This window comes from Eumetopias jubatus, unplaced genomic scaffold, assembly GCF_037043125.1.
Source record: "Eumetopias jubatus isolate StellerSeaLion01/CBP00866 unplaced genomic scaffold, mEumJub1_p1.0 scaffold_3, whole genome shotgun sequence".
Classification (NCBI taxonomy): domain Eukaryota; kingdom Metazoa; phylum Chordata; class Mammalia; order Carnivora; family Otariidae; genus Eumetopias; species Eumetopias jubatus.
The window spans coordinates 70080295-70094609 of NW_028274809.1; the positions used below are offsets into that span (position 1 = coordinate 70080295).

The following is a 14315-nucleotide window of genomic DNA, read 5'->3' on the forward strand; positions in this document are numbered from 1 at the left end:
TCAGTTTCCTATATTAGACAGAGGTATCTTATTTCTCATCCCATATATCTCTTCTACCAAAAATGGTATCAAATGTCATAGATCCATCATATACTTGACTTCAAATTTAAAATCTTAATGTTTCATTTTTCTCATAATTTTGATTTTCTTTTTCATCAGAATGTGATGAATTTTGGAAGATAATGTCACTGTAATTGAAAATAACTGCTCCCTTTATATTCTAAAGAATTCAGACAAAATCATTTATGGTAATTTCATATCAAAATAGAAATTTAACATTCACCAAGTGTCAAAGATCTTTCCCATTGAAAGACCACTCACTAGAATGTTCAAACAAAATGACAGAGAGTAAACTATAATGCTCCCACCAGGAATTTGTTTTTCTTTCACTTGAACACTCTCAGGAGTAGATCTGAGACCTCTCCAGAGCACATTTTTCATGGGGTTTAATATCTATTCAGAAGAATTACATTACAATGATGACTAGAAAGAGTGTGCTCTAATTAGCTTGCTATTGACCTGACCTTTCTTAATTTTCTACAGTAGAAACATCAGCTGAAGTACATGAATAGAATAATTAGGAACTATACTTTAAAAATAATAAAATTATTACATGACAAGTGCAGCAAATGAAAAAATTAAAAGCATCTTGTACTTTTGCTTTGTTTCTAAAGGAAATCACTATTTATTTGTAGTTAAGCAAAGAAATAAAACAATTACAATTTCTTGACCCTTCCCTACTCTTAATAGGCAGAAAAATGGCCAAATTAATCTACCAATGTTTAGAAAGTCTCTTTGTAAATGTTCAGAGGATCACATAAGGATAGATACTCAAAGAATCAAAGAGAAAAAAAGGTAACCAGAAGTATCCATCACTATATAAAAATTGTCAATACAGACTAAAGCACTCAAGGAACATAATCATAAAAAGCCTTTTGTAAATGCCTGCTCATTTTCATGCTACTGCACCTTTTAGTAAATAAAGGTCATATTTCAAAGATGACAGGTGTAAAGATTTTGTACACATTAACCTGTGTTGGCTCAAGCTACACCAGAATCTCTCTGGCAGATAAATATACAATAAAAATAAAACATTGTAATCTATAACTTATCTTAGAACAGTATTGTAGTAGCTTCTTGTCTCTGCTTTCATTCTTTCCATCTTACTTCTCATCTCTAGAGTATCCAAGTTCTTTAAAAATGTTTGATAAGTGTAACTCCTTTGCTCAAAAATCTCTAATGATTTCCCAACTCACTTGGAAGAGAATCTTCTATAAAGCCCTACATAGTTTAGCCTCTGGCAACCTCTTTAGAGTTATATGAAATACTTAAGTAAACCATGAAAAAAAGTACTGAAAAATAAATTAAAATGCATTTCTGACTTTGTTTCACTTGGTGACGTTTTAAAAAAGTACTAAAGGAAAATGTTACTTAATGTCATTTAATTGTACTATTTGTTCTTTTGCTTGGTTTTTTTGTTTGTTCATTTGTTTATTAAAAAGAGAAAACATTATATATGAAGTAAAAGTTCCTTTTGCCTCCCTCCCATCTCATGAATTTGTGTGGGTTTATCTAGGCCTATGGTAGTTATTAGCTACATATAACAATACATTTAAATAAAATTAAAAATTCAGTTCTTCAGTCACATGAGGTAGGCACAATCCATGGACTCAACAGCTACATGTGGCTATTAAATTTAAATTAATGAAGTTAAAATTAAATAAAATTTAAAATTCAATTCTTCAGTTGTTCTACTCACATTTCAAGTGCTAGCGGCTACTGTGTTAGAGCCAATATAGAGTATTTCCGTCACTGTTGAAAGTTCTATTGGACGGTGCTGCTGTAGAACTTGTAATACGTTTACTCAAGAGTTATGTACCCTTTAAAAAAAGTGTTATGTTTTTAGAATTAACATTAATGCTTTCATATTGTATATCTCTCTACAACCTGAATTTTTTTCATATGTTTATAAGTCTAAGAATCTGGTTCATTTTAACTGCAGTATAATATTCCATCATAACACATTTTTGCCACAAGTAGACATTTAAGTATTCTGCAATTTTTCAACAGTGTAAACAATGTCATAATAAATGTCCTTAAACACGTGTCCTGATACACATGTGTAAGAATTTCTCTAAAGTGAATAAATGGAATTGCTGAGTCACAGAAATTAGGGCATTTTCAACTTTACTAGATACTGTCAAACTGATTTCCAAAGTGACTTCAACCATTTATATTCCACATGCAGTGTGTGTTCATTCAACATATATTTATGGTCTTCTATTTGCCAGGTAATGTTCTAAGCACTTAGATGAAATCCTTAACCAATTCCCACACCCATATCCACACCCACACCCCACCTACAGAAAAAAGCTTACGTGAAAATTTCTGCTTTCCAAAATTTTCATTAACACTTATTAATATAACAGACTTTTGTTTAAAAAAAATCTAATACTTGTTTTAATTTTCATTTCTGACATACATTGAAGTTGACTATCTTTTCCTATGCTTGCTGGCAGTTGTTCTATGTTCGTGTTCTTTCTTCTATGAGGTTGTCTTTTTTTGTCTTACTGATTTGTGGTTCTGCTAAATGTGCTGCAGATGAATATGTTACAAATATCTTCTGTCCTATTGCTTGTCTGTTAAGTTTGATTTTTTATTGTCTTTGTTGGGACAAGAGTAATGCATTGAAGCAGTCAAATTAGCAATCTTTTGAGTTTTGCTTTCCTATTTTGAGGTCATACAAATTATCTTTTAAAGAATATTTTTTTGGGGCTGTCTTCTGTGTGTCTAACATATTTAATCCTTTTAAGAAACATCTAAGATAGGTACTAATCTCATTTTAAAGATATGGTAATTGAAATTTTTATTGTGGTAAAATATAAACAACATAAAATTTATCATTTAACCATTTTTAAGTATACTGTTCTGTGGCATTAAGTACATTCACACATTCACATTTGTTGTGCAACAAATACAACTATCCATTTCCAGAATTTTTTGTCTTCCTAAATTGAAACCCTGTAACCATTAAACACTAACCCACTTCACTACTTCCCCCAACCTCTGGCAACAACCATTCTACTTTGTGTCTCTATGAATCTGACTACTTAGTACTTCATATAATCGGAATCATTCAATATTTGTCCTTTTGTGACTGGCTCATTTCACTTATCATCATGTCTTCAAGGTTCATCCATGTTATATCAGATGTCAGGTTTTTCCTTCCTTTTTAAGGTTGAATAATATTCCATAGCATGTACATATCACATTTTGTTTATCCACTCATCTATCGCTATTACACAAGTTGCTTCTACCTTTCAGCTACTGTGAATAATGCTGCTATGAACACTGGTGTACAAATATCTATTTGAGTCCCCGCTTTCAATTCTGGGGGAATATACAATGACAGAAATAGAATTACTGCATTGTATGGTAATTTTATCCCTAATTTTTTGAGGAACCACCATACTGTTTTCCACAGAGGTTACATAATTTTACATTCCTACCAGCAATGTACAGGGTTTCAATTTCTCTACATTCTAATCAACAACTGTGATTTATTTATTCTGGAGAAAAAGAGCACGTGCACAGGGAGGAGCAGAGGGAGAGACTCCTCAAGCAGACTCCTTACTGAGCACGGAGCTGGAAGCAGGGCTCCATCTCTTGACCCATGAGATCTCCACCCATGAGATCACGACCTGAGCCGAAACCGAGTCGTACACTTAACAGATTGAGCCACGCAGGCGCCGTGAGAAATCATTTACTTTTAAGCTTTTACCTTGGCTGTTTCTAAAGCTAAAATGGACCCAAAGACTTAAACTAAAATGTTTAGAGACTGGAGACTATGATGGTGCTTTGGCTATGCCTATCTCTTGGGTTTTATCTTCACAGGTTTTGGAAAGTTTAGTTGCCAAGACGTAAGTTGGGATAGTTATAATCAAGTAGCCAAATTACAGCAGTAAATGCTTTTAATAAATCATCTCATGTCTTATAGTAATTTCAAGTTCATAAACACTTTAGCAAATAAAAAAATACATTTGAAATTTAAAGCTACTAGTTAACAAATTTTAATACTTCTAACAAAACATCTGTTTGTGGGGCGCCTGGGTGACTCAGTCAGTTAAGCCTCTGCCTTCAGCTCAGGTCATGATCCCAGGGTCCTGGGATTGAGCCCCACATTGGGCTCCCTGCTCAGTGGAGAGTCTGCTTCTCCTTCTCCCTGTGTGTGTGTGCTCTCTCTTTCGAATAAACAAATCTTTAAAAAAAAAAATGTTTGTTTCTACTTTAAACTACTAATATGTTTATACTGGGGATGCCTGGGTGGCTCAGTCAGTTAAGCATCTGCCTTTGGCTCAGGTCACGATCCTAGGGTCCTGGGATCGAGTCCCACATCAGGCTCCTTTTTTTTTTTTTTTTTTTTAAAGATTTTATTTATTTATTTGAGAGAGAGAGAATGAGAGATAGAGAGCACGAGAGGGAAGAGAGTCAGAGGGAGAAGCAGACTCCCTGCCGAGCAGGGAGCCCGATGCGGGACTCGATCCCGGGACTCCAGGATCATGACCTGAGCCGAAGGCAGTCGCTTAACCAACTGAGCCACCCAGGCGCCCCCCACATCAGGCTCCTTGATCAGAGGGGAGCCTGCTTCTCCCTCTGCCTGCTGCTTCCCCTGCTTGTGCTTGCTCTCTGACAAATAAATAAAATCTTTAATAAGTATATTAAAGTCCAGTGAAAAGGGAACCAAAGGCAGGCCAACAGACTTGGTAATTTGAGCAATTCCAGAAAAGTAATGGAAGAGGAAGCCAGTATATAACCTCAGAAGAGTCGAAGGTAAGGAAGTATAATCTGTAAGTATAAGCTATTATTTCAGGAATTCTAGAAATAAATAAAAGGCTTAGGGTCAGGGTACAGTAAAGTTTTGTTGTTTTTTGGATACAGACAAACATTTTTGTACGCAGAGAAAGGGGTCAGTGCATATGAGCAAGGTTTCAAGAGAAGATGGGATCAGAGAATAAGTGGAAAGATTAGCCACGGAGAAGAGAAAAATCACTTCGTTTCAGAGAAAGTTCAGAGTTGTTAGAATGAAGAACCCTGTTCTGTTTGTATTCTCATGTTTTCAAAGGACAATGTGCAAACCTACCAGCAAGTATGCTGCCCCTATCTATAAGGAAATTCTGACTTTTCCATTAAATGGTAAGATAGTAACATTACCCATTTATTTTTGGAGGGATAAAACTGCTTATGTCTCCTTTTCCACTTTTACTGGCTGCTATGCATTACTGAATGGAAAGAGTAGCTTTTAACCCAAATATTTTTTACTTTATTAAAAAAATAAATAATACATATTTTATTCCTGTATATTAAAAAATATACTTAACATCTGTTGCAAAATTACATCTTAAATCTAGAACAAAAGTAAAATAAAAAAAATTTTTTTAAGATTTTTATTTATTTTTCAAGAGAGAGAGCACGAGCATGAGTTGGGGGAGGAGCAGAGGGAGAGGGTCAAGCAGACTCTGCCCTGAGGGCAGAGCCCGACACAGGGCTTGATCCCATGACCCTGAGATCATGACCTGAGCCAAAACTAAGAGTTGGATGCTTAATAAACTGAGCGCCACCCAGGCGCCCCAAGAGTAAAATAAAATTTAAAAAAAAATTAATCATTGAACACTAGTATTTGATAAAGGAAATATCACAGAAATAAGCACCCCACAAATTATCCCATTGAGTTTGTCATCTAATTGGGAAGATGAAACACACACTTGAAATAATAGATTCTAAATAACATATTTTTAAGTTCAAATAAGGATAGAGGACACATGAGGTGATTAAATTATCAGGAGCCAAGGAGAGGTTATTGAACCAAACTTAAGTTTTTCACTTCCTACAAAGGTTTGCAGTGGTCACTGAGATATGATGTAGCTCAATTTGTGGTCAGTAAGACTATATTTCACATCCAGCAATTTCCCAGCATAACTTTCTAGCATGGATATATAAATTTATTGCATCTAATGCTTAAGAAAAGGTATTTTGGCATTTAAATTTGCTGCAACGTCCTTTAAGAATTCTACTAAGGCAGGTGCGCCTGGGTGGCTCAGGTCATGATCCCAGGGTCCTGGGATTGAGCCCCACATCGGGCTCCCTGCTCAGCAGGAAGCCTGTTTCTCCCTCTCCCACTCCCCTTGCTTGTGTTCCCTCTCTCGCTATATCTCTCTTGGCCAAATAAATAAATAAAATCTTAAAAAAAATAAAATAAAATAAAAGAATTCTACTAAGGCAATATCATTGCCTATATTTTGCAGGTAAATTTGCAATACCTATGTTATTACCTCAGCTCACTTCTGACACTTTGATATGCTTTAACATTGTTATTGCTAATTTCAGAATAAATGAGGGAATTCTAGAAGCTATCTAGAATGCTTACGAAAGCATGGAAACAGCTTTGGAAGGGTCAAGTTTCGAGAGGCTTAGGCCTCTTTTTTTTTTTTTTAAGACTTTATTTATAGGGAGAATGAGAGAGCATGTGCACATGTGAGGTGGGGCAGAGGCAGAGAGAATCTCAAGCAGACTCCCCACTCCACTCAGAGCCCGATGCACAGCTCAATCTCAAGACCCTGAGATCATGACCTCACCCAAAATTAAAAGTTGGACACTTAACCAACTGAGCCACCCAGGCACCCCAAGGCTTAGGCCTCTTAAGAGAATGGATTACAGAGATCTTACAAAAATGAAGAATCATAAAGAAGTAGGCTGATAGTAAAGAACAGGAGAAATAAATAGTCAACACTAACAAAAGTAAAAATAACTAAAAAAAAAAGGAAAAATAATTGAAGTCTATAAAGGATGCAACACAGAATCACGAAATGATTCCAACTTTCTAAAAGGAAAAGGTTTATTAGTAGAAGCCATGAGACAGACCTACTTAAGGAATTCTTATGAAAGTGCCTCCATGCCTAAAATACCATGAAATCCCCAAAAAAACTGTTTCTTTCCCAAAATACAGACCACTTTAAATGAAGGAAAACAAACTGATTGACCGTGATATGAAAATGAGGGAAAGCTGGTAGCTAAAAGGGTTAGAAAAGTAGGTTATAAAAATATTCCCAAAATTTAGTCATAAAACATTATGTTACATAAAAGTCTCAGGAAAGGAAAAACATATAGTTATCACTTTTGTGAATGGAGGACTGGAAAGATAATCAGTGTAGAACTCAAAAAAGGCAAAAATTTCTGCTTCACCTAAAGCAGAATATTCTGAGATCAAAAAATCTATCTAGAGGCCATTTGCCCAATAGCAAGAAACAAGACAGATGATAATATTAAGACTGAAAACAAATTTAATTTTAATAAGAATGTAAAAGAAACCAAACATACCAAATTTAGAGAAAAGAGGTATTACATATTATTTCAGCCATGTATCATAACTAACAGAAGGAATTTACCAGTATTAAAACTGTACATACAAACATTCTATGGGTCAGTTTTCTGGATCTTGCCAAGAATATGCCATGCTTACTTTTTCATGTGTTACTTCTAAAGTCTATGTTGTAAACCCAGAAATAAGATATTTTGACTTTTTTTTTTAAAGGCAAGTATGAGAATCTTACATATCCCCAAATTTTAAATAAAAAAAATGGAGAAAATTCTTATTCCTAGGAGAAAATTAAATTAAGATAATAGAAAATGTTCCCCACATGTTATTTAGTGTTGCAATACAACAACTAGCAATAAGGTAAGCTTCTTACCGTAAGGTTATCTGTGAGATGATTTTCTTGGGAGTGATTTCTTTCTCTTTGGATAACTAGAGAAAGATGTGTAGTCTACAAACAAAGAAATACTGAAAGTCTATATACTAACCTGGCCCAGTCCAGGCATACCTCCTCCAAGTCTAAGAAGTCTGTCCATATTTCTAGAAAACAGAAACAAAGGAAAACGTTCCTAAGCACAAAAGTGTTTACTCAATTGCTATCTATATAATTCACCTTCAGTCACTCAGTATGTCAAAAATATTGGTGGTAATTACAACACAACATCAGACTTCCTGTTAATTAACACCACATATTAATTCAAGAAGCTGTCTTCCATGCTAATTAACAGACCTTACTTTACTGCTTTGGTTTTGGGTTATCCCTGGTTTTAAAGACAAGCAGTCTTAGCATACTTTCAAAACTTTGCTATCATTAAGTTAATTATATTTTCTCATTGTTATCTAATAAAGTACCTGAATGAGGAAAAAGTGCCTGAAATGCTTATCATATGTATGATTGAATTTCCTTCAATTTGTTCAGAGTGTACAAATAAAAATCCTCACTTTTAAATTAAATTTTAACATCCTCATTAGTAAGTTCTGTGCTAATTAACTTACAGCTTGTCAGTTATCATCAAAACTACATGTGAAAGACATTGTGAGCAGATTATGGATCTCTGAATTAGCATCAAAGGCTTTTTTAAAATGAACTCATTATACTAAAAGAAATATTATAAAGTAAACATTAAATGCATTAAGATAGTGTTCTAGAACCTACACAGATATTTTGCCTTATTTCAGTTGTTGTGGAGATATATACCTTTTTCACTAAGGAAATTCAGCTGTTCTTCTCAATGATAATTTTAGAGTTAATCAATACAAAGAAGATTAACTTTAAAGTATCAATCTAATTTGTTTTTTATGTCTAGAATAACTATAGAAGACATTCTTATAAGCTTGAAAAACTCAGAAGAAATCAAAGGAAAGAAATAACAAGGGTATCGATATGACCTCAACTACACAAACAGTGTAACCAAATTCTAAAAAGTTAATATCAGTACAACTAAATACTTTAAGAGTGACAATGAAGCATTTTCTTTTACTTGAAAATTGCTACTGTGCCTTAAAATTCCTTTTCTAATATATGCTTTAGAAAATGGTATTACTACAATTTATATTCTAAATTAAATGCTAATGAATTAGTCATTTGTTCACATTCTTTTACTAGTTAGAACTGCTATACAAACTAAAAATTAATAATGTACTCATGATCATTACACTACAGCCTAATCACGTTTGTTGGATCCTGCTAACAATTTATTCCTGTATTTAACAATGCTAATACTGCGAACTTTATTCAAGTCCACATACAGAAAAATGCACAAATGACAAAGCCATGGAATCTTCACAGAGTGAACACACTCCCATAACCACCACCTAGATAAAGAAACAACATTATGGGCACCTAAGAACACCTCTCATACCCCCTTTCTGGTCCCTACCACCGTGCAAAGATAGAATTTCAACCTCTCATGGCATAGATTAGTTCTGCTGTTTTTGAATTTTATTTTTTTTTAAAGATTTTATTTATTTATTTGAGAGAGAGAGAGAGAATGAGAGATAGAAAGCACGAGAGGGAAGAGGGTCAGAGGGAGAAGCAGACGCCCCGCTGAGCAGGGAGCCCGATGTGGGACTCGATCTCGGGACTCCAGGATCATGACCTGGGCCAAAGGCAGTCACTTAACCAACTGAGCCACCCAGGCGCCCCTGTTTTTGAATTTTATATAAACAACAATTTATAAACAACTTTATATCAACAAGTCTGTGAGATTCACAATGGATAAATTCATTTTTAAAAAAGACATAAAAAAACTTGTTAGTCTAGACAAAGTTTCTGCTTTATAACCTTAACACATTCTAACAGCAGCATTTACAAACAAAAATCTCCGTTAAATTCTCATTAAAATTCCTCAACTCAAATACAGCATTCAATACATGGCATTTTTTAAAGGCCTATAAACAGAGGGGCAAAACCTGACTAGTTTAAAATATTAAAGACATTTCTCTAGAATGTATTACCAAAGGAAAAAAAAATTCTTTTGGACCATTTCAAGCTTTAAAAGAACAAATAGAAAAAAGCTAACAACATACAGTATGCTTTAGACACTATATATATTCCAGGCCAAAGTCGATTCCCAGCTGTGTTCAGTTTATCTATTCCCCCAGTGTTGTTTCTTATGACTTTACACAGACTCCAGATGCTGTGAATATACATGAGCAATGTGGGGAGCAGAGGGAAAGAAAATCTGGCAGGTCAAATTTGTGTTTTTAGTAAAATTAGATGTCTCAGCAAACAAGAAAAAATATTTAACAAACTAAAACATTTTAGATAACATAATGAAGTTTAATAAAAATACTAACATTTGGAAATGAAATATATCAATAAATGTTGTATATCACACTACTTTTTTAAAAAAGTTTATAGAAAGCAAAGAACAAAAGTGCTAGTTATCTAAATGACTTTCATGAGCTCTTAAATCTGGATATCACATATTTATAATTTGATGTGTGTTTAAAAAATGGTACATTTTCATAACATCTTTATATCATATCCTGAAAGAACAGGTGAAAGTTATATACATTCTTAATTCTCACCTGGTCAGTAACTACAACTCTTGAGGTGTTAAGCTTCAATTCGTTGAGTTTGACAAATTTCTTCTCAACTCAAGCTCTTGCTAATACTGGCAGGTATAACTTTTCCCAAGTATTTTTTTTCTCTCTCTCCTAAAAAAAGTAAATAAAATAAGATATAATTACTTTGAGAACTATGGAGGAAAATATGCCACGAACTTTAAATGAGACAAAATTCCTAAAAGCAAAACAGAAATCAAAACTGATTTTAATCACCATTTCCAGAAGAATATGGAAATAAATAGCATTCTAGGGAGCTATAGTGCAGAGGATTACCCCATATACAAATTCTGTTTTTAAGTTTCTTTTTTGAGCAGTTCTAATTATATGTAAGAACTGACATTTCATGACTTTTAGTCTTTCTAGTGGTGTTTCAAAGAACAAAAAGAAAATTTACTCATATTTTTAAATAGAACATTCTATTGTGTAATTACCATATAGTTCCATTGCACATTATTACAAATCCATGACATACTATGGAATCTTAGTGATGTTATTGCCTATATTTGAAAGTTTGCTATTTCATTATCATAGGAATTAGTTCATCATTTTTTAGTCAATTATTCCCAACTATGCCAAAGTAACAAGAAAATGGAAGAATAAGAATTATTCAAAATGATGCAACAGTGAAATACATTATTGCTATTGCTTCATCCTCCAGTTTTTATTGTGCTGCCCAAAGCATTTCACCATCTTTCAAAAAGAAAAGACTAGAGACACAATCTTTGTAGTCTTTTTTTAGCTTTCATTTGAACACAGTTGAAAACTCAGAATTTTTCATATTCTATCCATAATGTCAAAGAGAGAAGAACAGAGAAAAAAAGTTTCCTAATGATTAGAGAATCATAAGGTGAATGTAAAGAAACTGATAACAACACTCTAGTCTCTAATGATAACAATAAAATTGATGGTATAAGCCAGGTTTCTTCGGCACTGTTGACATTCAGAACCAAATTTTTTGCTGTAGAGGACTGTCTTGTGCATTACAGGATGTTTGGCAGAATCCCTGGCCTTTACTCATTAGATGCTGGTAGCACTGACCCAGTCGTGATAATCAAAGGTGTCCCCAGACATTACCAAATGTCCCCTGGAAGGGCAAAATCACTCCTAGTTCAGAACCACTGATAGAAACAAAATTTCAGACTATACACCTTCAGATGACAATACCCTAGATTAATTTTCTCAAACTTAAGAACCAAGGAGTGATGGAAACAGTTTGGGAGCTCTTCAAACAATTCAACAAAGAATTACCATATGACCCAGCAATTCCATTCCTAGGTATATATCTGAAAGAATTAAAAATAGGTATTCAAAACAAACACAGGTACATGCATGTTTAGAGCATCATTATTCACAACAGCCCAAAGATGGAAAAAGCCCAAATGCCCACCAAAAGGTGAAAGGATAAACAAATTCTAGTATGAATATACATACAATGGAACATATGGGATATCATTCAGCTATAAAAAGGAATGTAGTACTGATACACGTGAGAATGTGGATGAACCTCAAAACATTATGCTATGTAAAAGAAGACATGCACAAAAGGTCACAAACCATATGATTCCATTTATATTAAGTATTCCAAATATCTGAATCCTTAGAAAAGGAATACAGATTAGTGACTGCCAGAGGTTACGGGAAAGGAGTAATATGGAGAAACTGCTTAATGGGTAAGGGATTTTACTTCAGAATAATGGAAATGTTTCGGAACTAGGTAGAGGTGGTAGTTGCACAACACCGTGAATCTACTAAATGACAATGAACTGTTCACTTTATTTTTTTAAAGATTTATTTATTTGAGAGAAAGAGAGAGACAGAGAGCAAGCACATGCCCGCTCATGGGAGAGGGGAGAGGGAGAGACAATCTCAAGCCGACTTAAAGCTTGGACGCTCAGCTTGATTTCATGACCCTGAGATCAGGACCTGAGCCAAAACCAAGAGTCAGATGCTTAACCAACTGAGCCACCCAGGCGCCCCTAAATATTCATTTTAAAATGGTTAATTTTGTTACCTGAATTTCACCACAAAAATTATTTCCTAAGTGGATCAATGAGCAAACAATATATTTCCAGGACTAAAAAAGAAATACGTTCTCATCCAGTTAGGTATTCAACAAGAAGGACTTCATCACACACTATTTTACAACAAGAACTTGTTTTGCTAAAGAGATATGTGACATATTCTTTTATCTTTTATGATGCTGATGAGGTTCACATGTGAACAAATGCTGAAGTGTCCGCAAAGATGAGCAAAAAGAAATAGATAATGTAGAAGTGAAAAAAATCATTGGACTAACTTTAACTGTTTATAAATCTAAAAGAAAAAAAATGTTTTGCAAGCAGAGATGATAGCCATAGTCTCTTCAACAAAATTATGATCTATGTTTTCAAAAGTATTGCAGCTGGGAAATGAAAAAGTTCCAGAGATGGATGATGGTGATGGTTGTACAACATAAGTGTACTTAAAGCCACTGAACTGTACATCTAAAAATGGTTAAAATGGTAAATTTTATGTTATACATATTTTATATGCAGGTTAAGAGCTATGACTCTGCAATACAAGTGCCAGGATTCAAATCCTGTCTCTGATACTTATTAGCTGTGTGTCCTTGTCTCAGTTACCTCCCTGAGCCTGTTTCCTCATCTGCAAAATGGGGATACCTTATAGCTGTTTAGAAAATTAAAGAAGACAGTGGACATAAACAACATTTAACATAATGCTTGGTGTATAGTAGGTAAACAATGAGTGCCAGTTGCTATCAGCACCACACTCCTTAGCAGGGCTACAGTTCATACAACACAGATTCTTCTTCCTACATAGTTTGCCATTTAGTGAATTTCAAAACAATAGGCACATTTCACAGTACTAAATGAATTATATTGGAGAGGAGGGACTTGCATTTTGCAGGATTTAGCAAAAGGGTTAATAAAATTAAAGTGTTACACTATAATATGGAAGACAATTCTTAGAAATAAAAGCCATACATAACACCTATAGATCTAAAGCAAGCTTTTACACCTATCAAAAAACAGAGGACTCAAGAGCTGATCATGAAATGATTAACTTTACTTAAAACATTATCAGATAGGGGCATCTGGGTGGCTCAGTAGGTTAAGCGTCTGCCTTTGGCTCAGGTCATGATCCCAGAGTCTCACATGGGGCTCCCTGCTCAGCAGAGAGTATGCTTCTCCCTCTGCCCTTCCCCGTTTGTGCTCTCTCTCTCAAGTAAATAAAATCTTTAAAAAAATTATCAGATAATATGAATAAAGTGTTTAGCTGTAACTAACATATCATACATAGAGTAACCTTTAGAGTCCTAACTGGTAAAGAGTACGAAATAAGCACTGGTACTTTCAAAAGGTTGTACATCAAAAAACTGATGATCTTCCACTTTTTCATCTCCCTACTGAGTTCATATCTGATAAGAACCTGATACAGTTAGATTGTGTTCATGTTGGAACTAAAATAAATCAATTCTCAAATACTTACAGAAAACGTACAGAACCAAGAATAACTCTAAAAAACAGATCCTTCAAAATTAACTTAATCTGGATTTGGAATGTGGCAATTTTTTTTTTTAACTTTTCAACCTTTTCACAAGGGACACTGTTGTCCCAGTAATTCATAACATTCAAACAAAATCATGAAGCTCTTAGTTGTTCGAGTTTATCATTGTTTTTCTTAGTTCATTTTGTACTCCCCAACCCATGCTGCAGTTTAGTTACATATTACTTCTCAGACTGATGCTAAATCCTTTCTTTACTCCAGATCTCACTGTATTTCTAATTCCTCTACTTTCTGATTTGTGGAAAGTAATTAGGAACTTCTTTGACTTTCTTAAGGGCTTTCTTCAATGGAAGAAATAGAAAGAATC

The 14315-nt window shown here is 34.2% G+C and overlaps 1 protein-coding gene across 2 annotated transcripts in view; it reads right to left on the reverse strand.

Moving 5' to 3' along the window:
- Nucleotides 1-14315, reverse strand: part of PSMD14 (proteasome 26S subunit, non-ATPase 14) — a 99739-nt gene that overhangs the window by 82061 nt on the left and 3363 nt on the right. Inside the window, exons 2-4 of one of the 2 annotated variants that reach the window (XM_028113124.2) lie at nucleotides 10403-10531; nucleotides 7858-7909; nucleotides 1760-1880 (exon numbers count right to left, since the gene is read on the reverse strand). Coding sequence is in view for 1 of the 2 variants with exons in the window: in XM_028113123.2 (XP_027968924.1) it covers nucleotides 7858-7905 (48 nt within the window). In the remaining variant the exon portion in view is untranslated. The remainder of the gene's footprint in view (nucleotides 1-1759; nucleotides 1881-7857; nucleotides 7910-10402; nucleotides 10532-14315) is intronic. The other variant, XM_028113123.2, reaches the window with a different exon arrangement.